This window comes from Lynx rufus, unplaced genomic scaffold (assembly GCF_022079265.1).
Source record: "Lynx rufus isolate CCGP_SWC_20201006 ecotype Redwood Valley unplaced genomic scaffold, mLynRuf1.p SCAF_16, whole genome shotgun sequence".
In the NCBI taxonomy this organism is placed as follows: domain Eukaryota; kingdom Metazoa; phylum Chordata; class Mammalia; order Carnivora; family Felidae; genus Lynx; species Lynx rufus.
This window is the reverse complement of record NW_025814830.1, coordinates 21,655,087-21,682,756: the sequence shown is the minus strand read 5'-3', so window position 1 is coordinate 21,682,756 and position 27,670 is coordinate 21,655,087. Positions and strand designations below refer to the sequence as shown.

Below are 27,670 nucleotides of genomic sequence, written 5' to 3'. Positions count from 1 at the left end.
TTGGGCTCTTTCATAGTTTGGCTGTTGTTGATACTGCTGCTGTAAAAACATTGGGGTGCATGCATCTACTCAAATCTGTATTTTTGTATCCTTTGGGTAAATACCTAATAGTACACTTGCTAGATCATAGGTAATTCTATTTTTAGTTCTTTGAGAAACCTCCCATACTGTTTTGCACAATGGCTGCACCAGTTTGTGCTCCCACCAGCAGTGCAAGAGGGTTCCCCTTTCTCTGCATCCTTGTCAACACCTGTTGTCTCTTGTGTTGTTAATTTTAGCCATTCTGACAAGTGTGTGGTGATAATCTCATCATGGTTTTGATTTGCATTTCTCTGATGATAAGTGATGCTGAGCATCTTTTCATGTGTCAGCCATCTGAATGTCTTCTTTGGGAAAATGTCTATTCATGGCTTCTGCCCATTTCATACCTGAGTTGTTTGTTTTTTGGAGTGTTCAGTTTGATAAGTTCTTTGTAGATTTTGATACTAACCCTTCATCAGATACATTGTTTGCAAATATAGTCTCCCATTCCGTTGGCTGCCTTTTCGTTTTGTTTCTTTTGCTGTCCTTTTTATCTTGATGAAGTCCTAATAGTTCATGTTTTCTTTTTAGTTCATGTTCCCTTTCCTTTGGTGACATGTCTGATAAGTTCATGTGTTCGAAGTCAAAGAGGTAGCTACTTGTGTTCTCTTCTAGGATTTTGATGATTTCCTGTCTCGCATTTAGGTCTTTCATCCATTTTTGTGTATGGTTTAAGAAAGTGGTTTAGTTTCACTCTTCTGCATGTCGCCATGCACTCCTCTTTCATTTCTGATTTTTTTATGACTCTAAGGATTTATCAATATTTGTTGATCTTTTTAATATATCAGCTTCTGGTTTCATTGATCTCTTGTTTTTTAATCTCTATTTCATTTACTTCTGCTCTAATCTTTATTAATTCCTTCTACTGGTTTGGGATTTTATTTGTTTTTATTTTCTAGCTCCTTTAGGTGTAAGGTTAGGTTGCTTATTTGAGATTTTTCTTGTTTCTCGAGGCATCTATTACTGTAAACTTCCTGCTTAGAACCGCTTTTGCTACATCCCCAACATTTTGGATTCTTGTGTTTTCATGGTCATTTGTCTGCAGTATTTTTTTATTTTCTCTTTGATTTCTTCCTTGACCCATTCATTGTTTAGTAGCATATCACTTAGCTTCCATGTATTTGTGTCCTTTCCAGATTCTTTCTTGTGATTTATTTCTAGTTTCATGATGTTGTAGTCAGAAAAGATACATGATGTGCTTCCAGTCTATTTGAATTTATTGAGACCCAGTATGTAATCTAATCTGGAGAATGGTCCACGTGCACTTGAAAAGAATGAGTATTCCGCTGTTGTAGGTCCATCCAGTATGTCATTCAACGCTATTGCTTCTTTGTTGATTTTCTGTCTGGATGATCTATCCATTGATGTAGGTGGGGTGTTAAAGCTCCCTATTATTGTATTCCTGTTGATTTTTCCTGTATGTCTGTAAGTATTTGCTTTATGTATTTAGGTACTACCATGTGGGGTACATAAATATTTACAATTAGCTGTATCATACTCTTGTTGGATTGTTCGCTTTATCATTATGTAGTGCCCTTCTTTGTCTCTTGTTGCAGTCTTTGTGTTTTGGGTTTTTTTTTTTTAAGTTTATTTAATGGGGGGTGGAGGGAAGGGGAAAGTGGGTGATGGGCATTGAGGAGGGCACTTTTTGGGATGAGCACTGGGTGTTGTGTGGAAACCAATTTGACAATTTCATATAAAAAATAAAATAAGTTTATTCATTTATTTTGAGAGAAACTGACACAGTGCTAGTGGGGGAGGGTCAGAGAGAGAATGAGAGAGAATCCCAAGCAGGCCCCATGCTGCCAGTGCAGAGCCTGATGCAGGACTCAAACTCATGATACAGTGAGATCGTGACCTGAGCCTAAACCAAGAGTCTGACGCTTAACCCACTGAGGCACCCAGGCACCCCTACAGTCTTTTATTTAATGTCTCTTTTCTTTGATATAAGTTTTACTACCCCAGTTTTCTTTTCACTTGCATTTGCATGGTAAATTGTTTTCCTCACTTTACTTTCAATCTGCATGTGTTTTTAGGTCTGAAATGAGTCTCTTATAGGCAACAGATAGCTGCGTCTTGCCTTTCTACACATTCTGTCATCCTGTGTCTTTTAGTTGCAGTAGTCAGTCCATTTACATTCAGTGTAATTATTGATAGGTATGTACTTACTGCCATTTTGTTACTTGTTTTATGTCTGTTTCTGTAGTTCTTCTCTGTTCCTTTCTTCTTTTGTTGTCTTCCCTGGTAGTTTGATGGGTTTCTTTAGTGATATGCTTGGATTACTTATTCTTTATTTTTTGTGTATATTTTTTGTGTAATTTTTTGATTACATGGTTACCTTTAGGCTTATATATAACATCTTATGCATACAATACTGTGTATTGAATTGATGGTCACTTAAATTTAAACCATTCTAAAAGCACTAAGTTTTTACTCCCCACCCCCCACTATGTTTTACATACATGACATAATACGTTTCATCCTATTTTATTTTTTTTTAATGTTTATTTCTTTTTGAGAGAGAGAGACAAACAGTGTGAGCAGGAGAGGGGCAGAGAGAGGGAGACACAGAATCTGAAGCAGACTCCAGGCTCAGAGCTGTCAACACAGAACCCAACATGGGACTCAAACTCACGAACAGTGAGATCATGACCTCAGTTGAAGTGGACACTCACTGACTGAGCCACCCAGGTGCCCCATCATCCTTTAATTTTATGAGTCCCTTGACTGGTTTTTACGGATATAATTGATTTTACTGCTTTTTGTCCCCTTTAACTTTTGTACTGGTGTTATAAGTGATTAATTTGCTTTCCTTATGTTTGTATTTACCTGTGAAATTTTTTCCTTTCATAATTTTCTTACTCCTAATTATTATGGCCTTCTCTCTCCATTCATAGATTGCCTTTAACATTTCTCAGAAGGCTCAGTGTTGATGAACTCCTTTAACTTTTGTGTGTCTACGAAACATTTTATCTCTCTTTCTCTTCTGAATGTTAACTTTGTTGGGTAGAATATTCTTGGTTGCAGGTTTTTCCTTTCAGTACTTTGAATATATCATTCCACTCCCTTTTGACCTGCAAACTTTCTGCTGGCAAATAAGCTTATAAGCCTTATGTGGTTTCCCTTGAATGTAACTGTTTTCTCTTACTGTTTTTAAAATTCTCTCTTTATCAGTACTTTATGCTATTTTAATTATTATGTGTATCATTATGAACCTACTTGGGTTGATTTTGTTGGGGGCTTTCTGTGCCTCCCGAATCTGGATGTCTGTTTTCTTCACCAAATGTTTTTCACCAAGGGATGTTTTCAGCTATTATTTTTTCAAATAAATTTTCTGCCCCTTTGTCTCTTCTCCATTTGGGATGCCTATAATGCAAATATTATTACACTTGATGATGTCACTGACTTCCATAAGTCTATTCTCATTTTTTATTATTCTTCTTTCTCTCTGCTGTTCAGCTTGGTTGCTTTCCATTACTCTGTCTTCCCGGTCACTAATTTGTTCTTCTCTCTCCTCTGATCTTTTATTAATTCCCTCTAGTGCTTTTTTAATTTCAGTTATTATCTTCTTGTTCTCTAATTGGTTCTTTTTTATATTTTCAATCTCTTTTTGAATGTCTCACTAAGGTTCTACATTCTTTTCTCAAGTCCAGTGAGTGTCTTTATGACCATTACTTTGAATTCTTTATGAGGCATATTGTTTATCTCCATTTCATTTAGATCTTTTGCTGTGGCTTTATATCTTTCCTTTAAGAAATATTCCTATGTTTCTTCATTTTGTCTGACTCTCTGTTATATATTAGAGAAGTCGGGTATATTAGGGAAGTTTCCTGGTCTTGCAAATCATGGCAGACTTTGGAATTAAACCTAGTAAAGCAATGTAGTAGGGGAAAACCTTCAAGAAGAGACCAGATATTTATTTGGTCTCTTCTATTGTTTTCTTTTAAAGAAAGTTAATAAAGTAAGTGATGGGCAGTAGAGACTAAGGGCTGTTCTTGCAGTAAAACAGCTGGATCAGTAATATACCCATATTGACAATAAGTCACTGGTACAGTTAAGGGAAATGTAGACTTAATATTAATTAGTTTAAATAAAGTGTAGATTTTGTTAAATGGAGGATTTTCAGTTAGAGATTGGACAAACAATTTGTAGGATACACTAGTTGACCAAAAAAAAACCCTCCAAATATCTATAAAGCCATATTAGGTAGTAGAGCTAGAGCTTTAGCAAATCTCATTAGAATGTGAATTGTGGAGAGTTCCGGAAGATGGCGGCGTAGGAGGACGCAAGGCTCACCGCGCGTCCTGCTGATCACTTAGATTCCACCCACGCCTGCCTAAATAACCCAGAAAACCGCCAGAGGATTAGCAGAACGGAGTCTCCGGAGCCAAGCGCAGACAAGAGGCCCACGGAAGAGGGTAGGAAGGGCGGTGAGGCGGTGTGCGCTCCACAGACTGGCGGGAGGGAGCCGCGGCGGAGGGGCGGCTCGCCGGCCAAGCAGAGCCCCCGAGTCTGGCTGGCAAAAGCGGAGGGGCCTGACGGACTGTGTTCCGACAGCAAGCGCGACTTAGCGTCTGCGAGGTCATAAGTTAACAGCTCTGCTCGGAAGCGGGAAGGCTGGAGGACAAAGGGAGGGAGAGCTGCTGAGCCCCCGGACGACAGAGCTCAGTTTGGTGGGGAACAAAGGCGCTCGCCAGCGCCATCTCCCCTGCCCATCCCCCAGCCAAAATCCCAAAGAGAACCAGTTCCTGCCAGGGAACTTGCTCGCTCCGCGCAAACACCCAACTCTGCGCTTCTGCGGAGCCAAACCTCCTGCAGCGGATCTGACTCCCTCCTGCTGCCACAGGGCCCCTCCTGAAGTGGATCACCTAAGGAGAAGCGAGCTAAGCCTGCCCCTCCTGCCCCTGTGCACCTTGCTGACCCACCCCAGCTAATACGCCAGATCCCCAGCATCACAAGCCTGGCAGTGTGCAAGTAGCCCAGACGGGCGACGCCACCCCACAGTGAATCCCGCCCCTAGGAGAGGGGAAGAGAAGGCACACACCAGTCTAACTGTGGCCCCAGCGGTAGGCTGGGAGCAGACATCAGGTCTGACTGCGGCTCCGCCCACCAACTCCAGTTATACACCACAGCACAGGGGAAGTGCCCTGCAGGTCCTCACCACGCCAGGGACTATCCAAAATGACCAAGCGGAAGAATTCCCCTCAGAAGAATCTCCAGGAAATAACAACAGCTAATGAGCTGATCAAAAAGGATTTAAATATAACAGAAAGTGAATTTAGAGTAATAGTCATAAAATTAATCGCTGGGCTTGAAAACAGTATACAGGACAGCAGAGAATCTCTTGCTACAGAGATCGAGGGACTAAGGAGCAGTCACGAGGAGCTGAAAAACGCTTTAAACGAAATGCATAACAAAATGGAAACCACCACGGCTCGGATGGAAGAGGCAGAGGAGAGAATAGGTGAACTAGAAGATAAAGTTATGGAAAAAGAGGAAGCTGAGAAAAAGAGAGATAAAAAAATCCAGGAGTATGAGGGGAAAATTAGAGAACTAAGTGATACACTAAAAAGAAATAATATACGCATAATTGGTATCCCAGAGGAGGAAGAGAGAGGGAAAGGTGCTGAAGGGGTACTTGAAGAAATAATAGCTGAGAACTTCCCTGAACTGGGGAAGGAAAAAGATATTGAAATCCAAGAGGCACAGAGAACTCCCTTCAGACGTAACTTGAATCGATCTTCTGCACAACATATCATAGTGAAACTGGCAAAATACAAGGATAAAGAGAAAATTCTGAAAGCAGCAAGGGGTAAACGTGCCCTCAGATATAAAGGGAGACCTATAAGACTCGTGACCGATCTCTCTTTTGAAACTTGGCAGGCCAGAAAGAATTGGCACGAGATTTTCAGTGTGCTAGACAGAAAAAATATGCAGCCGAGAATCCTTTATCCAGCAAGTCTGTCATTTAGAATAGAAGGAGAGATAAAGGTCTTCCCAAACAAACAAAAACTGAAGGAATTTGTCACCACTAAACCAGCCCTACAAGAGATCCTAAGGGGGACCCTGTGAGACAAAGTACCAGAGACATCACTACAAGCATAAAACATACATCACAATGACTCTAAACCCATATCTTTCTATAATAACACTGAATGTAAATGGACTAAATGCGCCAACCAAAAGACATAGGGTATCAGAATGGATAAAAAAACAAGACCCATCTATTTGCTGTCTACAAGAGACTCATTTTAGACATGAGGACACCTTTAGATTGAGAGTGAGGGGATGGAGAACTATTTATCATGCTACTGGAAGCCAAAAGAAAGCTGGAGTAGCCATACTTATATCAGACAAACTAGACTTTAAATTAAAGACTGTAACAAGAGATGAAGAAGGACATTATATAATAGTTACAGGGTCTATCCATCAGGAACAGCTAACAATTATAAACGTCTATGCGCCGAATACCGGAGCCCCCAAATATATAAAACAATTACTCATAAACATAAGCAACCTTATTGAGAAGAATGTGGTAATTGCAGGGGACTTTAACACCCCACTTACAGAAATGGCTAGATCATCTAGACACACGGTCAATAAAGAAACAAGGGCCCTGAATGAGACATTGGATCAGATGGACTTGACAGATATATTTAGAACTCTGCATCCCAAAGCAACAGAATATACTTTCTTCTCGAGTGCACATGGAACATTCTCCAAGATAGATCATATACTGGGTCACAAAACAGCCCTTCATAAGTTTACAAGAATTGAAATTATACCATGCATACTTTCAGACCACAATGCTATGAAGCTTGAAATCAACCACAGGAAAAAGTCTGGAAAACCTCCAAAAGCATGGAGGTTAAAGAACACCCTACTAACGAATGAGTGGGTCAACCAGGCAATTAGAGAAGAAATTAAACAATATATGGAAACAAAAGAGAATGAAAATACAACAATCCAAACGCTTTGGGACGCAGCAAAGGCAGTCCTGAGAGGAAAATACATTGCAATCCAGGCCTATCTCCAGAAACAAGAAAAATCCCAAATACAAAATCTAACAGCCCACCTAAAGGAAATAGAAGCAGAACAGCAAAGGCAGCCTAAACCCAGCAGAAGAAGAGAAATAATAAAGATCAGAGCAGAAATAAACAATATAGAATCTAAAAAAACGGTAGAGCAGATCAACGAAACCAAGAGTTGGTTTTTTGAAAAAATAAACAAAATTGACAAACCGCTAGCCAGGCTTCTCAAAAAGAAAAGGGAGATGACCCAAATAGATAAAATCATGAATGAAAATGGAATTATTACAACCAATCCCTCAGAGATACAAACAATTATCAGGGAATACTATGAAAAATTATATGCCAACAAATTGGACAACCTGGAAGAAATGGACAAATTCCTAAACACCCACACTCTTCCAAAACTCAATCAGGAGGAAATAGAAAGCTTGAACAGACCCATAACCAGCGAAGAAATTGAATCGGTTATCAAAAATCTCCCAACAAATAAGAGTCCAGGACCAGATGGCTTCCCAGGGGAGTTCTACCAGACGTTTAAAGCAGAGATAATACCTATCCTTCTCAAGCTATTCCAAGAAATAGAAAGGGAAGGAAAACTTCCAGACTCATTCTATGAAGCCAGTATTACTTTGATTCCTAAACCAGACAGAGACCCAGTAAAAAAAGAGAACTACAGGCCAATATCCCTGATGAATATGGATGCCAAAATTCTCAATAAGATACTAGCAAATCGAATTCAACGGCATATAAAAAGAATTATTCACCATGATCAAGTGGGATTCATTCCTGGGATGCAGGGCTGGTTCAACATTCGCAAATCAATCAACGTGATACATCACATTAACAAAAAAAAAGATAAGAACCATATGCTCCTGTCAATCGATGCAGAAAAGGCCTTTGACAAAATCCAGCACCCTTTCTTAATAAAAACCCTTGAGAAAGTCGGGATAGAAGGAACATACTTAAAGATCATAAAAGCCATTTATGAAAAGCCCACAGCTAACATCATCCTCAACGGGGAAAAACTGAGAGCTTTCTCCCTGAGATCAGGAACACGACAGGGATGTCCACTCTCACCGCTGTTGTTTAACATAGTGCTGGAAGTTCTAGCATCAGCAATCAGACAACAAAAGGAAATCAAATGCATCAAAATTGGCAAAGATGAAGTCAAGCTTTCACTTTTTGCAGATGACATGATATTATACATGGAAAATCCGATAGACTCCACCAAAAGTCTGCTAGAACTGATACATGAATTCAGCAAAGTTGCAGGATACAAAATCAATGTACAGAAATCAGTTGCATTCTTATACACTAACAATGAAGCAACAGAAAGACAAATAAAGAAACTGATCCCATTCACAATTGCACCAAGAAGCATAAAATACCTAGGAATAAATCTAACCAAAGATGTAAAGGATCTGTATGCTGAAAACTATAGAAAGCTTATGAAGGTGATTGAAGAAGATATAAAGAAATGGAAAGACATTCCCTGCTCATGGATTGGAAGAATAAATATTGTCAAAATGTCGATACTACCCAAAGCTATCTACACATTCAATGCAATCCCAATCAAAATTGCACCAGCATTCTTCTCGAAACTAGAACAAGCAATCCTAAAATTCATTTGGAACCACAAAAGGCCCCGAATAGCCAAAGTAATTTTGAAGAAGAAGACCAAAGCAGGAGGCATCACAATCCCAGACTTTAGCCTCTACTACAAAGCTGTCATCATCGGGGCGCCTGGGTGGCGCAGTTGGTTAAGCGTCCGACTTCAGCCAGGTCACGATCTCGCGGTCCGTGAGTTCGAGCCCCGCGTCGGGCTCTGGGCTGATGGCTCAGAGCCTGGAGCCTGTTTCCGATTCTGTGTCTCCCTCTCTCTCTGCCCCTCCCCCGTTCATGCTCTGTCTCTCTCTGTCCCAAAAATAAATAAATGTTGAAAAAAAAATTACAAAGCTGTCATCATCAAGACAGCATGGTATTGGCACAAAAACAGACACATAGACCAATGGAATAGAATAGAAACCCCAGAACTAGACCCACAAACGTATGGCCAACTCATCTTTGACAAAGCAGGAAAGAACATCCAATGGAAAAAAGACAGTCTCTTTAACAAATGGTGCTGGGAGAACTGGACAGCAACATGCAGAAGGTTGAAACTAGACCACTTTCTCACACCATTCACAAAAATAAACTCAAAATGGATAAAGGACCTGTATGTGAGACAGGAAACCATCAAAACCTTAGAGGAGAAAGCAGGAAAAGACCTCTCTGACCTCAGCTGTAGCAATCTCTTACTCGACACATCCCCAAAGGCAAGGGAATTAAAAGCAAAAGTGAACTACTGGGACCTTATGAAGATAAAAAGCTTCTGCACAGCAAAGGAAACCACCAACAAAACTAAAAGGCAACCAACGGAATAGGAAAAGATATTTGCAAATGACATATCAGACAAAGGGCTAGTATCCAAAATCTATAAAGAGCTCACCAAACTCCACACCCAAAAAACAAATAACCCAGTGAAGAAATGGGCAGAAAACATGAATAGACACTTCTCTAAAGAAGACATCCGGATGGCCAACAGGCACATGAAAAGATGTTCAGCGTCGCTCCTTATCAGGGAAATACAAATCAAAACCACACTCAGGTATCACCTCACGCCAGTCAGAGTGGCCAAAATGAACAAATCAGGAGACTATAGATGCTGGAGAGGATGTGGAGAAACGGGAACCCTCTTGCACTGTTGGTGGGAATGCAAATTGGTGCAGCCGCTCTGGAAAGCAGTGTGGAGGTTCCTCAGAAAATTAAAAATAGACCTACCCTATGACCCAGCAATAGCACTGCTAGGAATTTATCCAAGGGATACAGGAGTACTGATGCATAGGGGCACTTGTACCCCAATGTTCATAGTGGCACTCTCAACAATAGCCAAATTATGGAAAGAGCCTAAATGTCCATCAACTGATGAATGGATAAAGAAATTGTGGTTTATATACACAATGGAATACTACGTGGCAATGAGAAAAAATGAAATAGGGCCTTTTGTAGCAACGTGGATGGAACTGGAGAGTGTGATGCTAAGTGAAATAAGCCATACAGAGAAAGACAGATACCATATGGTTTCACTCTTATGTGGATCCTGAGAAACTTAACAGGAACCCATGGGGGAGGGGAAGGAACAAAAAAAAAAGACGTTAGAGTGGGAGAGAGCCAAAGCATAAGAGACTGTTAAAAACTGAGAACAAACTGAGGATTGATGGGGGGTGGGAGGGAGGGGAGGGTGGGTGATGGGTATTGAAGAGGGCACCTTTTGGGATGAGCACTGGGTGTTGTATGGAAACCAATTTGACAATAAATTTCATATATAAAATAAAAAAAAAAAAAGAATGTGAATTGTGTACACAGTCCCATGCAGGTGCTCTGGGAGGCACAGAAATGAATGGAGCTTATAGGCCAAGAAGGCTAAGTATGGGCAGCTCTGGCTGGTATAATGAGGTATACAAACCTCATGCTACAAGTAGCTCAGAGACAGAGCAGTTGCTTCGGTTTGGTCTACCAAGGATCATCAGGGAAGACTCCATAAAGATGTGGTATTTGAAATGGCCATTACAAATGAGCAGGATGTTAGGGGTTGGAAGTGAGAGAAAGAAATGGGGAAGGAAGTACACAGGAACCCAGGACATATTCAGAGAGTTGAACATGGCTGGTTTGGCCCAGAGCATGAAAAGATACTGGAAGGTAAGATAAGAAGAATTGGTTTAGACAAGATCAGCAGAAGCTTTGACTTCTAAACTAAGTAATTTAATCTTTTGAATATTTATTGAGAAGCTTCTAAACCTTTAGGACTGAAGGTGAGATGAACAGAGTTCTCATTGTTGCCATTATCTTACTACTGCATATCAGATAAGTTTGCATGGAAAATCTGGAAGCAGGGAGATAACTTAGGTGGAATTTACTATAACCTGGGAAAGAGGTGAATGATTAAAGGAATAAAGTATTGGGAATGGCCTAGAAGGGATAAATATGAAAAATATTTATCAATGCAAGGGTAATTTGTGTTTTGTACTAGTGACCAGAGAAAAGACAAATGAAATATCTAATTTGAGGTAGGAAAAAAAAATTATTTCAGATAAGAGACATATCAAGAAGGCAATTAGTAATGTAGGAGTAGACAGAGAAAGACAAATATCATATGACTTCACTCATATGAGGGCTTTAAGAGACAAAACAGATGAACATAAGGGAAGGGAAACAAAAATAATATAAAAACAGGGAGGGAAACAAAACATCAGAGACTCTTAAATATGGAGAACAAACAGAGGGTTACTGGAGGGATTGTGGGGGGGGGGCATGGGCTAAATGCGTAAGGGGCATTAAGGAATCTACCCTGAAATCATTGTTGCACCATGTGCTACCTAACTTGGAACTAAATTTAAAAAAAATTTTTTTAATTAAAAAATAAAAAAGAGATATAGGACTAGAGTTCAAGGAACAGACTAGGTAAGTGTCACAAAGGAAAAGACTAAGAACAAAAATGGCAAAGCCAGACCCTTGGGCAATACCTACCACCCTTTATGTTAGAAACTTATAGTCTTGACACTATTATCATTTGGGGCCAGATAATTCTTTATCATAGAGTTCCGTCTTATGCATTGTAGGTTGTTTATCAGTATCTCTGACTTCTACTCACTTAGATGCTAGTAGCTACCTCCGATTTTGACAATCAAAAAGATCTCCAGACATTGCCCAGTGTCCTTGGAGAACAAAATCACCCCCCCGTTGAGAATCATTACTTTATATGAATAAAGATGTAAACACAAAATAGTCATCAGATATTACTTCTTGGTCATTTTCTCAAACATTGTAAATATAACAATTTTAACATTAAATATTAAAACATATAGGCCAATGCATGGGTAGCCATCTATAAAAAAAGATACTTGTTATAACATTGCACCTGTGGTTGGAATTTAAGCAGAAACTGGCAGGTAGTGTCCTCTGTCACTGGCAGTGGGTTAGCTGCTTCAATGGCAGATGGTAGTGTTTGTAGCAGGAATAGTGGTATTATTATTAGTGTTCCTACTAGTGATAATAGTTAATGTTTACTAAATCCATACTGTCTGCATATATTCTACTAAGCACTTTATATGGACTATCTCACTAATCTTCACAAAACTTTGTAAAAATACATTTTCAAGATAAGCAAACAGATGCTTTTAGAGTAGAGCTAACTTATTTGGACCTGAAAGCTAGCAATCAGTGGAGCCAGAAGTTCAACTAGGAAATCTGTTTCTCAAATTTCTACCTGTAAGTCGTTCGTTGTACAGACAAAAGGAAAGGCAAAAGACATAGCTGCAGCAGAACCCCTAATGGCTTCAACAGTGAAGACCAGTGAGAACAGCATGGTAAAGAATGAGACCAAGTATAGTGCATTCATGTCAAATAGCAGTCCATGAAAAAGGTACTCTCAGCTCCTAAGCATAGGACTGCCATTATAAAAATACTATATAAGTGCCTAATAACTTTACATTTTGTAGAATACTTTCTAATCTGTCATTGCATTGATACCATATAGAACCCTCAAGTAGACCATATGTTTATCCCCTTCTAAGGGCTTAGAGCTGAGACCCACAACAGTAAGTGGCTGTTCCAAAGTGATACAACTTACCAATGAAAGCAGAACTAGAACCCCTGTCATCTAACTCTACATCTAGTGCCCTTTCCACTAGTCTATTCTGCTCTCTAGGTATGAAAGAGTCTTGATTATATGCTAGTATTTCCTACGTTAGATAGGTACAAAGCAATTTCATGTTTGAAAATAAGTATGGACAAAGCAGGAAAGAATATCCAATGGAATGAAGACAGTCTCTTCAGCAAGTGCTGCTGGGAAAACTGGACAGCAACATGCGGAAGAATGAACATGGACCACTTTCTTATACCATACACAAAAATAAACTCAAAATGAATGAAAGATCTAAATGTAAGACAGGAAGCCATCAAAATCCTCGAGGAGAAAGCAGGCAAAAACCTCTTTGATCTTGGCCGCAGCAACTTCTTACTCAACATGTCTCTGGAGGCAAGGGAAACAAAAGCAAAAAAGAACTTTTGGGAGTTCATCAAAATAAAAAGCTTCTGCACAGCAAAGGAAACAATCAGTAAAACTAAAAGGCAACCGATGGAATGGGAGAAGATACTTGCAAACGACATATCAGATAAAGGGTTAGTATCCAAAATCTATAAAGAACTTATCAAACTCAACACCCAAAAAACAAGTAATCCAGTGAAGAAATGGGCAAAAGACATGAACAGACACTTCTCCAAAGAAGACATCCAGATAGCCAACTGACACATGAAAAAATGCTGCACATCCCTCATCATCAGGGAAATACAAATCAAAACCACAATGAGCTACCACCTCACACCTGTTAGAATGGCTAACATTAACAACTTAGGCAACAACAGATGTTGTCAAGGATGTGGAGAAAGAGGATGTCTTTTGCATTGTTGGTGGGAATGCAAGCTGGTGCAGCCACTCTGGAAAACAGTATGGAGGTTCCTCAAAAGATTAAAAATAGAACTACCCTATGACCCAGCAATTGCACTACTAGGTATTTATCCAAGGGATATAGATGTGCTGTTTCGAAGGGACACATGCACCCCCATGTTTATAGCAGCACTATCAACCATAGCCAAAGTAAGGAAAGAGCCCAAATGTCCATCAATGGGTGAATGGATAAAGAAGATGTGGTATATATATACAATGGAGTATTACTTGGAATCAAAAAGAATGAAGTCTTGCTATTTGCAACTACATGAATGGAACTGAAGGGTATTATGCTAAGCAAAATTAGAGAAAGGCAAATATATGACTTTACTCATATGAGGACTTTAAGAGACAAAACAGATGAACACAAGGGAAGGGAAACAAAAATAATATAAAAACAGGGAGGGGGACAAAACATAAGAGATTCTTAAATATGGAGAACAAGCAGAGGGTTACTGGAGGGGTTGTGGGAGGGGGGTTGGGCTAAATGGGTAAGGGGCATTAAGGAATCTACTCCTGAAATCACTGTTGCACTATCTGCTAACTAATTTGGATTTAAATTAAAAAAAAATAAAGTTAAAAGTGAAAATAAGTATGGTCATACTTCACTTTAAAATGTGTTATCTAATAAGAGTAATAACATGTTGATAAAGTTTATAGAATCATTTTTATCAAATATTAAATATGTAAATGATACTAATCTGTATTGAGATTGAGTTATATACTTTTCTATTACCAATTAGAGCAAGGAATAAGTAATGATAATAAAGGGAAGTTAAATTTGATAAAGTATTATCTTCCCCTAATTATGTCATATATATAATGTATTCTGCATGCTCTCACTGTAGCAAGAATATGTTCTTTTTCCCCAGTGACTGAAAGGAACTATTGCTTTTGTTCTACTGAGGTTCGGGGTTAATATGGCATCTTAGACATGGGAGACCATCACCTGGGAAGTACTCAGTGTTTCTTGATGGAAATGCACCATGAGGTTATATCCAGAAACACTTCTACATATACTTATTAAGTTTAACAGAACTTCACTGGAGTAATTTGTTCACTTGAATCAGTATAATGAGTTGACATTCCTCTTTATGTTAACGTGAAGCTGATGTAGTTTAAAAGAGATTTTCCATTTATCCTAGAACCATTATGTCCACTCTACAGAGTGAACATATGCTATGATGTTTCTAAAGTGCAAAGGCAGTGGGAACTTCAGTCAGAGATTTGGCACCTTTGATATATCTCTAATGTAACTTCAGGTACTCCATAAGACTGGAGGGGAATCATAAGTTTAAGACACTACGTAAATAAGATTTCTATAGAAGCATCATTCAAAAAGTATATCAGATACTTTAGTAATCGTAGGGGAAACATGTTTCTGCATGCAGATAACACTGTTAAAATGATTGGAAAATACTTGATTTGTCACAAGACAAATCTTACCCACTTACTCATGTTCCTCGAGCATTTGGTCTTCATGTTTTCAATGCAGCAGTGCCTTTCTCTAAAATAGCAGAAGTGACTCCTTATAAAATTAACTTGCAAATCTGCAGTATCCTTAGAAATTTTTTAAATTTTTATAATATTTTCAACATATAGTTATCTATATAAAGTATATAGTAATCAAAGTCAGTATGTCAAATAGTGAGTAGAAATGTCAATGATAAAAAGAATGCTCTGTATAGAACTAAGTGCTCCAAATTCAGTTTTTTGGTTGATTTTTCTGGTGTTGTAATCTAAAATTGTAGAAAAGGAGGGCACCTGGGTGCCCAACTCTTGATTTTGGCTCAGGTCAAATCCCACGGTCATGGATTCGGGGTCCATGTTGGGCTCTGCAGTTAACGTAGAGCCTGCTTAAGATTCTCTCTCTCTCTCTCTCTCTCTCTCTCTCTCTCTCTCTCTCTGTCTCTCTGTCTCTCTCTCTCTGTCTCTCTCCCCTGCTTGTGCTGTATAAATGAATGAATGAATAAATAAAATTATAGAAAGGAAAGGCAATTCTCCATTTGGAAAGAGTAACTGAAACAAAGGATCTCTAATGGGTTTTCTTTCTTGTTTAGCTTAGCCTCCTCTCCTTAGCACCTACCAGTTGTTGTAATCCTTTGTTCCCTTTTCACAATGATACACAAACTTGAGTTGAGTTGCTAATGAATGGCCCTTTAAGGATCCATGGAATTATCATCTCATTTGAATCTTTTTTTTTTTTTTTTTTTTGAGAGAGAGAGAGAGAGAGATCTCACACAAGCCAGGGAGAGGGTCATGGGTTGGGGGAGAGATAGGGAGAGAGACAGAGACAGAGAAAGAGAAAGAATGAATCATAAGAAGAAGGTTCCATGCTCAGTGCAGAGCCTGACGTAGCGCTCTGTCTCACAACCCTGGGATCATGACCTGAGCCAAAATCAAAAGTCAGATGCTCAACCAACTGAGCCACCCAGTCACCCCTCATCTCATTTGAATCTTGATATTTTTTCTTAATTGTACCCAATAGAAGTCTTCTTCCTTTGAAATCTATAAAACAGTGTCTTTGCTACTTACTTGTGCCACTTATGTGTTACCTTCAGAAGTTCTATTTTCTTGACATATCTTATCTCCCAATTGAACTGGAAGCTCCCTGAAGGTAGGATCTATTTTTTATACTTCTTTATATTTCCAAATATAAAGAATATACCAAGTACACTCCTATTTCCACAGTACTTGAAAGGAGAAGACACTCATTATGTCTGAAATTATAATGAAGATTTAGTAAAGAATATAACACCAGAAGCACTCCAGGCAATTTTTATCAACTCACATCAGTTGCTTTTTCTTTCTTTTTTTTATGGTAAAAGTAGAACAGGAAAGTGAATAGTTTTTTTGTAGTACAACAAAAGCCTTAAATTATTTATTTCCCTGCCTCAGTTAAAATGCTTTGTTTCACACTTGACAGATGAATGGATTATAATAGGCTAATCCAAACTTTTCTGCCATTAACAGGATGGAAATTTCTCTGTCAATACTGTATTTGAAAAACCTCAAAATATGGTGGTGATTGGACAGTCAGCATTTGCAGACTTTGGTAAGATTCTTTTCATCTTTCAAATTCTACCCCTCTCTCTAACCTAGTCATATTAATTTCCCATACCTGAATATAATTGTATTGTCTTCAGAACTATTAAAGATTTAAAAGGTGTCTTTTCCAGTATTATGCATGGCATGTGGTCAATTCCTTAACACAAGAAGGGGCCATTTATGACATTTATGTTTAAAGTATAATTTGAACTTAAGGGACTCCTGTTTGCAGGAGTAACATGCAAAACAAGGAAGTCTGTTGAGGCTTTTTTTTTTTTTTTTTTTTAATTTTTTTTTTCAACGTTTATTTATTTTTGGGACAGAGAGAGACAGAGCATGAACGGGGGAGGGGCACAGAGAGAGGGAGACACAGAATCGGAAACAGGCTCCAGGCTCTGAGCCATCAGCCCAGAGCCCGACGCGGGGCTCGAACTCACGGACCGCGAGATCGTGACCTGGCTGAAGTCGGACGCTTAACCGACTGCGCCACCCAGGCGCCCCTGTTGAGGCTTTTCTAAAGGATACCAACTAGTGATTATCGTGAAGTCTTCATACATTTCTAAATGATGGAACAAAAAAAATTGGGAGTTAACCTGACCTCTTGAAACTTGAATACTAAAAACTATTTCTATTTACATCATAATTTCAAAGAAGAGTAACATCTATTGTGAATTTGCCAGATGAGGACACATGAATCTCTGTTTTCCTTAAGATTCTACACTGTAAATCAAGTTCACTTTGGTTAGGAACTTCCAAAGCATGTATGCCTCTTTCATCATTTGTCAGTTATTATTAAAAAGGATTTTGTATTAGATAGTAAAGTAGTCTAGATGACCACTACCTAGGAGTTTAAAGCCCACTCTCCTCCTACTTTTCCTTCATTCTGCCAATAAATACCTCAGCTTCTTCCTCAGAATCCAGATGACATGTCACCATGTCCAGAGGCCTCAGCTCCCTCATTTGTCAAATTTCAATGACAATTGTATCTACCTCCCAAGACTATAGTGAGGAACACAATGTGAATAAAGTACACTATTGGGCACATAGTAATATGACAATAAATTACTGTATAACATCTTTTCATTGGACTTACCTGTTTTTTTGTTGTCATTACTGCTCTTTGCTCAGTTGGCTCAATCAGCTCTTTTTTCAGTGTCATAGAAATGAATCCCAAGGCAGCTATAACATGTTTAATAGTGTTATTTGAGGGGTACCTGGCTGGCTCAGTCAGTTAAGCGCTGGTCTCTTCATTTCGGGTCAGGTCATGATCTCGTGGTTCGTGAGATTAAGCTTCATGTCAGGTTCTGCAACAGTGCAGAGCCTGCTTGGGATTCTCTCCCTCCTTCTCTCTCTGCCCCTTCGTATGTGTGCATGTGTGCGTGCACATTCTCTCAAAAATAAATAAATAAACTTTAAAAAATAGTGTTATTTGATAGAAATATCAACATCTCTATGTTGTACTGTATTTTAGTTTGGTTATGTTGCATGTTACTCTGATTTTGAGCTCATTTCTGGTTCCTGATTTACATATAGTCTTTAATAAGCAAATAGTGAAGTTATACATGAAAATTTTTTTAAATTTGCTGACTGACTTGATAAGTTGGATTGACAACAAATCTTTTTGCAAGTCTTCCTCTAGAAAAAAAAATTATATAATTTTCAATGGTACACATACCTCCCTTAACTCTAGTTAAGAACTTCTATTTGTGTTATGATCGTGTGTTTTATATAAGTGCCTTGACTTTAACAACATTATTGGTAGCTTTTCTTAAAATTTATTTAAATTTGACTAACCATAGACTTTTACATGCAGGTATTGTTCAAATGTGCAGAATATAGGATATAGCCCATTAAGAAACATAACTATATTTCCCCACTATTTTTAATGACTTTAGGTAGCATATCAGTAAACACTTTTATTCATTTTCTTTTAATATGAAATTTATTTTCAAATTGGTTTCCCTACAACACCCAGTGCTCATCCCAACTGGTGCCCTCCTCAATACCCATCACCCACCTACCCCTCCCTCCCACCCCCATCAACTCGAAGTTTGTTCTCAGTTTTTAACAGTCTCTTATGCTTTGCCTCTCTCCCTCTCTAACCTGTTTTTTTTTCTTCCCCTCCCCCATGGTCTTCTGTTAAGTTTCTCAGGATCCACATAAGACTGAAAACATATGGTATCTGTCTTTCTCTGTATGACTTATTTCACTTAGCGTAACACTCTCCAGTTCTATCCACGTTACTAAAAAAGGCCATATTTCATTCTTTCTCATTGCCACGTAGTATTCCATTGTGTATATAAACCACAATTTTTTTATCCATTCATCAGTTGATGGACATTTAGGCTCTTTCCATAATTTGGCTATTGTTGAAAGTTCTGCTCTAAACATTGAGGTACAAGTGCCCCTATGCATCAGTACTCCTGTATCCCTTGGGTAAATTCCTAGCAGTGCCATTGCTGGGTCATAGGGTAGATCTATTTTTAATTTTTTGAGGAACCTCCACACTATTTTCCAGAGCGGCTGCACCAGTTTGTATTCCCACCAACAGTGCAAGAGGGTTCCCGTTTCTCCACATCCTTGCCAGCATCTAGTCTCCTGATTTGTTCATTTGACCACTTTGCATGGCATGAGGTGATATCTGAGTGTGCTTTTGATTTGCATTTCCCTGATGAGGAGTGACATTGAGCATGTTTTCATGTGCCTGTTGGCCATCTGGATGTCTTCTTTAGAGAAGTGTCTATTCATGTTTTCTGCCCATTTCTTCACTGGATTATTTGTTTTTCAGGTGTGGAATTGGTGAGCTCTTTATAGATTTTGGATACTAACCCTTTATCTGATATGTCATTTGCAAATATCTTTTCCCATTCTGTTGGTTGCCTTTTAGTTTTGTTGATTGTTTCCTTTGCTGCGTAGAAGCCTTTTATCTCATGAGATCCCAATAGTTCATTTTTGCTTTTAATTCCCTTGCCTTTGGGGATGCGTCAAGTAAGAAATTGCTGTGGCTGAGGTCAGAGAGGTTTTTTCCTGCTTTCTCCTTTAGGGTTTTGATGGTTTCCTGTCTCACATTCAGGTCCTTTATCCATTTTGAGTTTGTTTTTGTGAATGGTGTAAGAAAGTGGTCTAGTTTCATCCTTCTGCATTTTGCTGTCCAGTTCTCCCAGCACCATTTGTTAAAGAGACTGTCTTTTTTCCATTGGATATTCTTTCCTGCTTTGTCAAAGATTAGTTGGCCGTACTTTTGTGGATCTAATTCTGGGGTTCTATTCTATTCTATTGGTCTGTGTGTCTGTTTTTGTGCCAATACCATACTGTCTTGATGATGACAGCTTTGTAGTAGAGGCTAAAGTCTGGAATTGTGATGGCTCCCGCTTTGATCTTCTTCTTCAATATTACTTTGGCTATTCAAGGTCTTCTGTGGTTCCATATGAATTTTAGGATTGCTTGTTCTAGCTTCGAGAAGAATGCTGGTGCAATTTTGATTGGAATTGCATTGAATGTGTAGATAGCTTTGGGTAGTATTGACATTTTAACAATATTTACTCTTCCAGTCCATGAGCCTGGAATGTTATTCCATTTCTTTGTATCTTCTTCGATTTCCTTCATAAGCTTTCTATAGCTTTCAGCATACAGATCTTTTACATCTTTGGTTAGATTTATTCCTAGGTATTTTATGCTTCTTGGTGCAATTGTCAATGGGATCAGTTTCTTTATTTGTCTTTCTTTTGCTCATTATTAGTGTATAAGAATGCAACTGATTTCTGTACATTGATTTTGTATCCTGCGACTTTGCTGAATTCATGTGTCAGTTCTAGCAGACCTTTGGTGGAGTCTGTCAGGTTTTCCATGTATAATATGTCATCTGCAAAAAGTGAAAGCTTGACTTCATCCTTGCCAGTTTTGATGCCTTTGATTTCATTTTGTTGTCTGATTGCTGATGCTAGCACTTCCAACACTATGTTAAACAACAGCAGTGAGAGTGGACATCCCTGTTGTGTTCCTCATCTCAGGGGGAAAGCTCTCAATTTTCCCCCATTGAGGATGATATTAGCTGTGGGTTTTTAATGAATGGCTTTGATGATGTTTAAGTATGTTCCTTCTATCCTGACTTTCTCAAGCGTTTTTATTAAGAAGGGATGCTGAATTTTATCAGATGCTTTTTCTGCATTGATTGACAGGATCATATGGTTCTTTTCTTTTCTTTTATTAATGTGATGTATCACATTGATTGATTTGCAAATATTGAACCAGCCCTGCAGCCCAGGCATGAATCCCACTTGATCTCATTTACTCATGGTGAATAATTCTTTTTATATGCTGTTGAATTTGATTTGCTAGTATCTTACTGAGAATTTTTGCATCCATATTCATCAGGGATATTGGCCTGTACTTCTTTTTTTTTTTTTGCTGGGTGTCTGTCTGGTTTAGGAATCAAAGTAATACTGGCTTTATAGAATGAGTCTGGAAGTTTCCCTTCCCTTTCTATTTTTAGGAACAGCTTGAGAAGAGTAGGTATTATCTCTGCTTTAAATGTCTAGTAGAATTCCCCTGGGAAGCCATCTGGTCCTAGACTCTTATTTGTTGGGAGAGTTTTAATAACTGATTCATTTTCTTTGCTGATTATTGGTCTGTTCAAGCTTTCTATTTCTTCCTGTTTGAGTTTTGAATGTGTGTGGGTGCTTGGGATTTTGTCCATTTCTTCCAGGTTGTCCAGTTTGTTGGCATATAATATTTCATAGTATTCCCTGATAATTGCTTGTATTTCTGAGGGATTGGTTGTAAAAATTCCATTTTGATTCATGATTTTATCAATTTGGGTCATCTCCCTTTTCTTTTTGAGAAGCCTGCCTAGAGGTTTATCAATTTTGTTTATTTTTTCAAACAACCAACTCTTCGTTTCATTGATCTGCTCTACAGTTTTCTACATTGAACTGCAATACAGTTTTCTATATTGTTTATTTCTGCTCTGATCTTTATTATTTCTCTTCTTCTGCTGGGTTTGGGGTGTTGCTGTTCTGCTTCTATTTCCTTTAGGTGTGCTGTTAGATTTTGTATTTGGGATTTTTCTCGTTTCTTGAGATAGGCCTGGATTGCAATGTATTTTCCTCTCAGGACTGCCTTCACTGCATCCCAAAGTGTGTGGATTGTTGTATTTTCATTTCCATTTGTTTCTGTATATTTTTTAATTTCTTCTCTAATTGCCTGGTTGACCCATTCATTCTTTAGTAGGGTGTTTTTGACCTCCATGCTTTTGGAGGTTTTCCAGACTTTTTCCTGTGGTTGATTTCAAGCTTCATAGCATTGTGGTCTGAAAGTGTGCATGATAGGATCTCAATTCTTTTATACTTATGCTGAGATTTGTCTTGGAGAATGTCCCATGTGCACTCGAGAAGAAAGTATATTCTGTTTCTTTGGGATGCAGAGTTCTAAATATATCTGTCAAGTCCATCTGATACAATGTATCATTCAGGGCCCTTGTTTCTTTATTGATCCTGTGTCTAGATGATCTATCCATTTCTGTAAGTGGAGTATTAAAGTCCCCTGCAATTACCACATTGTTATCAATAAGGTTGCTTATGTTTGTGATTAATTGTTTTATATATTTGGGGGCTCCCGTATTTGGCGCATAGACATTTATAATTGTTAGCTCTTCCTGATGGATAGACCCTGTAATTCTTATATAATGCCCTTCTTCCTCTCTTGTTACAGCCTTTAATTTAAAGTCTAGTTTGTCTGATATAAGTATGTCTACTCCAGCTTTCTTTTTACTTCCAGTAGCATGATAGATGGTTCTCCATCCCTTCACTTTCAATCTAAAGGTGTCCTCAAGTCTAAAATGAGTCTCTTGTAGACAGCAAATAGATTGGTCTTGTTTTTTTTTCCACTCTGATACCCTATGTCTTTTGGTTGGAGCATTTAGTCCATATACATTCAGTGTTATTATAGAATGATACGGGTTTAGAGTCATTGTGATGTCTGTAGGTTTCATGCTTGTAGTGATGTCTCTGGTCCTTTGTGGTCCTTGCAACATTTCACTCACAGAATCCACCTTAGGATCTCTTGTAGGGCTGGCTTAGTGGTGATGAATTCCTTCAGTTTTTGTTTGGGAAGACCTTTATCTCTCCTTCTATTCTAAATGACAGACTTGCTGGATAAAGGATTCTCAGCTGCATATTTTTTTTCTGTTAATCACATTGAAGATTTCCTGCCATTCCTTTCTGGCCTTTCAAGTTTCAGTAAATAAGTCTGCTACTAGCCTTATGGGTCTCCTTTTATATGTTAGAGTGTGTTTATCCCTAGCTGCTTTCAGAATTTTCTCTCTATCCTTGTATTTTGCCAGTTTCACTATGATATGTCTTGCAGAAGATCCATTCAAGTTACATCTGAAGGGAGTTCTCTGTGCCTCTTGGATTTCACTGCCTTTTTCCTTCCCCAGATCAGGGAAGTTCTCAGCTATGATACGTTCAAGTACACCTTCAGCCCCTTTCTCTCTCTTCCTCTTCTTCTGGAATTCCCATGATATGGATATTGTTCCGCATGGTTGCATCACTTAGTTCTCGAATTCTTCCCTCATACTCCTGGATTTTTTTATCTCTCTTTTTCTCAGCTTCCTCTTTTTCCATAATTTTATCTTCTTCTTCACCTGTTCTCTCCTATGCCTCTTCAATCCGAGCTGTGGTCATCTCCATTTTATTTTGCACCTTGTTTATAGCATTTTTTAGCTTCTCATGACTATTTCTTAGTCCCTTAATCTCTGTAGCAATAGATTCTCTGCTGTCGTCTATATTTTTTTCAAACCCATTGTTTAATTTTATGACTATTATTCTAAATTCTCATTCCGTTACATTGCTTAAATCGTTTTTGATCAGTTCGTTAGGTCTCACTACTTCCTGGAGTTTCTTTTGAGCAGAATTCTTCCATTTCGTCATTTTGGTTAGTCCCTGGGGTGGCCTGGAACTGCAGGGCACTTCCCCTGTGCTGCCTGGAGTAATTTGTGTTAGTGGGCGGGGCCACAGTCAGACTGATGTCTGTCCCCAGCCCACTGCTGAGGCCACAGTCAGACTGGTGTGTACCTTATCTTCCCCTCTCCCAGGGGCAGGACTCACTGTGGAGTGGTGTGGCCCCTGTCTGGGCTACTTGCACACTCCCAGTCTTGTGGTGCTGCTTTGATAGGATCTCGTGTATTAGCCGGGGTGGATCCGCAAGGTGTTCAGGGGTGGGAGGGGCAGGTTTAGCTTGCTTTGCCCTTTGTGGTCCCCTGCGGGAGGGGCCCTTTAGCACTGGGAGGGAGGCAGGCAGGCAGACCCATCTGAGGGATGGGTCCAGAGAAGCACAGCGTTGGGTGTTTGCACTGTGCAAGCAAGTTCAGTGATGGGAACTGGTTCCCTTTGGGATTTTGTGTGGGATGGGAGAGGGAGATGGCCCTGGCCAGCGCCTTTGTTCCCTGCCGAGCTGAGCTCTGTCTTCCAGGGCTCAACACCTTTCCCTCTGGGTGTCCTCTCGCCCTCCCGCTCTCCGAGCAGAGCTGTTGACTTATAACATTCCAGATGGTAAGTCCTGCTGGCTCTCAGAACTCACGAAGTCCAGCCCCTCTGCTTTTGCAAGCCAGATTCGGGGATTCCGCCTTGCTGGGCAGGCTGCCCTTCCACCACCCCGTCTCCCTCCCACCAGTCCGTGTAGCATGCACCGCCTCTCTGCCCTTCCTACCCTCTTCTGTGAGCCTCTTGTCTACACTTGGCTCCAGAGAGTCTGTTCTGCTAGTCTTCTGGCAGCTTTCTGGGTTATTTAGGCAGATGTGGATGGAATCTAACTGATCAGCAGGATGAGGTGAGCCCAGTGTCCTCCTGCGCCACCATCTTCCAAACCTCTCCCTGCTAAACACTTTTAATATATCAGTAAACCCTAAGTAAATATCCATAATGTCTTTTAAAGAATCCATGTATTTTTAGTTGAGTATTATTAAAAAACAAGATTGCTAATGAGTGCAGAAAAGCAGATGGCATTGAATAAGGTTATGAATATTAATATAAACAAAATATACATTTTCTAAACATTAGAATACATCTGTGAATTGCATCCTGCCCTCCATCCTCAACTCCTTCTCCACCCGCACTCTCTTAGAACCAAGTCAAGTTTGACTGACAGCCAGGAAGTCAGCATGATTTCAGAAATTCACCATTTACCAAATAGATAAAAAAAAAATAAAAGCACATGCTGGAAAATGATGGAGCTCACAGGAAGAATCCTGTACCAGAAAAGAGGGTTTGAATGGCTCCCAGTTCACTTAAGTTGTCTAGGAACAGAAGGTTTTTTTACAGCTATGATGAAGTTTTTAGCTGCTAATAAAAAATATTTTGTTAAAGATTAAAAAAATCTACTTTAAAGTTAGGCTCTTCTGGTATAGAATAAGGGTAGGGTGATTTGAAATCACACAAATCAAGAGTCTTTACCAAAAAATCAACAGAATAATTGTTCAGACTAATTATGTTGTTTATTTCTTTTATAAGACAAATTCTATACCAGAAATTAGCTAAATAAAACACCATAGAGTATTATGCAGCTGATGAAAATGATGGTTATGAAGATTCTGTTCAAAGTAAAGAACAGAACAGTGTTACACAATGTAATCATCTGAAACAAAACCAGACTAGAAAGAATATTTCAGACTGATAGTCATGGTTATGTGAAAGCAGGTTAATAGGTTATCTTATTCCCTGTGTTTCATATTTTCTGTTATGTAGTCAGATTGATTTAATATATGAGCTTAATTATGAAAAAGTAAATTATGGAAGGGTAATAATTAGCAATGGCAAGAAAGACAGCAAAGTATGTGCTTAAAGTGTTGTTAGATATTTTTGTCATACTATTTCTAACTAAGTTCATATATAAGTAATCCTATCCTGAGTTGCATGAAATCTTTAGAGTGGTCATATACTTTAACAAGATCTTTAACTCCTACAAATAAAATACAAAACTTAGACCTTTGTTATGTTTCAAATATTATACTGAATGCCATGTAAGAATGCAGAGATTTTTAAGATAAGGTCCTTGCCTTTAAGTAATTTGTAGTCTTGGGACGCCTGGGTGGCTCAGTCAGTTGGGCATCTGACTTACGCTCAGGTCATGATCTCTCAGTTCACAAGCTCAAGCCCTGCATTGGGCTCTGTGCTGACGGCTCAGAGCCTGGAGCCTGCTTCGAATTCTGTCTCCCGCTTTCTCTGCCCTTCCCCCGTTCATTCTCTCTCTCTGTCTCTCTGTCTCTCTCTCAATAATGATTTAACATAAAAAAAAAATTTAATAAAAAAATAAATTTGTGGCTCAGTCTTCTGGCTCAGTCGGTTAAGCATCCAACTTTGGCACAGGTCCTGATTTCGCAGTTCGTAAGTTCAAGCCCTGTGTCAAGCTCTGTGCTGACAGCTCAGCCTGGAGCCTGCATTGGATTCTGTGTCTCCTCTCTTTGCCCCTCCCCCACTCATGCTCTTTCTCTCTCAAAAATAAATAAACATTAAGAAGAAAGAACAAAATTTGTAGTCTTGGGCACCTGGGTGGCTCAGTCAGTTGGGCACCTGGTTCTTAGTTTTGGCTTAGGTCACAATCTCATGGGTTCGTGGAATTGAGCCTTGCACGGGGCTCTGCACTGGCAGTGCAGAGACTGCTTGGGATTCTCTCCCTCGCTCATGCATGCATACTCACATGCTCTGTCTCTAAATAAATAAACTTAAAATATATTTTTTTCAAATATATATATGTGTGTGTGTGTGTATGTATATATATATATATATATATATAGTCTATTTTTTGTGTGTGTATATATATATATATACATATAGTCTAATTTGGAAAACAAAAGACAAATTTGAAAAAGCACAGGAATAAAGAAACAACTACCATAATATAAGAGACACCAGACTGTATTTCACTGTTAATTACAGAATTAATGCCATAGACAAGATGTAAAGTGTTATGGCAAATTGAATCACTTTAGGCTAAGAAAGGGTAGGAAGGTTCATGGAAGATGTGAGATTTTGGACTGGACTTTGAAACAACTCTGATGTTTGGTTAAAAATATACAGAAGTATAAAAATAGGGTGTGGTTAGTGACTAGTGAATACACCACTTAGGCTTGAATAGCGTTTCTGTAAAAATGTAAAAACATAAAAATGGACTGGGAACACATTGAATTACCAAATGAGTAGCAGGTGAACAAATGTTAATTTTGTGCAGTGAAAGCAGTGGAAAGTAGTAGAGCAGTTTTGGACATCTCTGTGTTAATACCTTTTTTAAATTAACTTCAGAAAGTAATGTTAAAATCTTCTGGTCTTTTAGGGCATGCAGAAGGTATTGCTCCTTAGACATAGAATAGGAATTCAAGTGGAAATTACTAGAATCTCTAAGATGCTTGAGATTTTTATATCAAAAGGGAGGCACATTTAAAGTTTAAAATACAGGTTTTAATAGGGATAAAAACCAGTCAGGAGACAGGTCAAGGCATGAGGTGTTAAGAGCATGCACTTAACTACATCAATTAATGGAGGAACAAGTGTGAGAAACATAAAGAAACAATCAGTCAATTTAGTGATTGATTTGACTGTAGTGAATTAAAAAAAAAAATCCCTGAATGACTAAAAGAATTATTTTCTATAGCATCCTTCATAGAGATAGGTAATTAGGAGAGAAAGCTTGTTTGGATACTTAGAGATACTTTAGAGTCATCACATTAGTTATACTAATAAGACAACAAAGCGGGAACATTTAAGAAACCTAGTTTCAGGAATACAGCAAGGCAAGTTTAAAAGTCCTCCAAGAGCTAAGAAGTCAAGACCTGAAGGGGGTATAAACAACTTTACAGAGGAATAAGGAGGGAGAAAAACAAGCACTACAAGGTGGTCAGAAACCATTGACAATATTATGACCAAGAAAAGGCCTTTTCATTTACAGGTCACAAGGGCACTAATGGCCTAAAAGA

General features: G+C 38.8%; 1 protein-coding gene across 2 annotated transcripts in view; it reads left to right on the top strand.

Annotated features, from left to right (window-relative positions):
- ITFG1 (integrin alpha FG-GAP repeat containing 1) overlaps positions 1–27,670 on the top strand; it is a 349,315-nt gene that overhangs the window by 90,642 nt on the left and 231,003 nt on the right. For both annotated transcript variants that reach the window (XM_047078354.1, XM_047078355.1), the window contains exon 8: positions 16,630–16,711. In XM_047078354.1, coding sequence (XP_046934310.1) covers positions 16,630–16,711 — 82 coding nt within the window. The remainder of the gene's footprint in view (positions 1–16,629; positions 16,712–27,670) is intronic.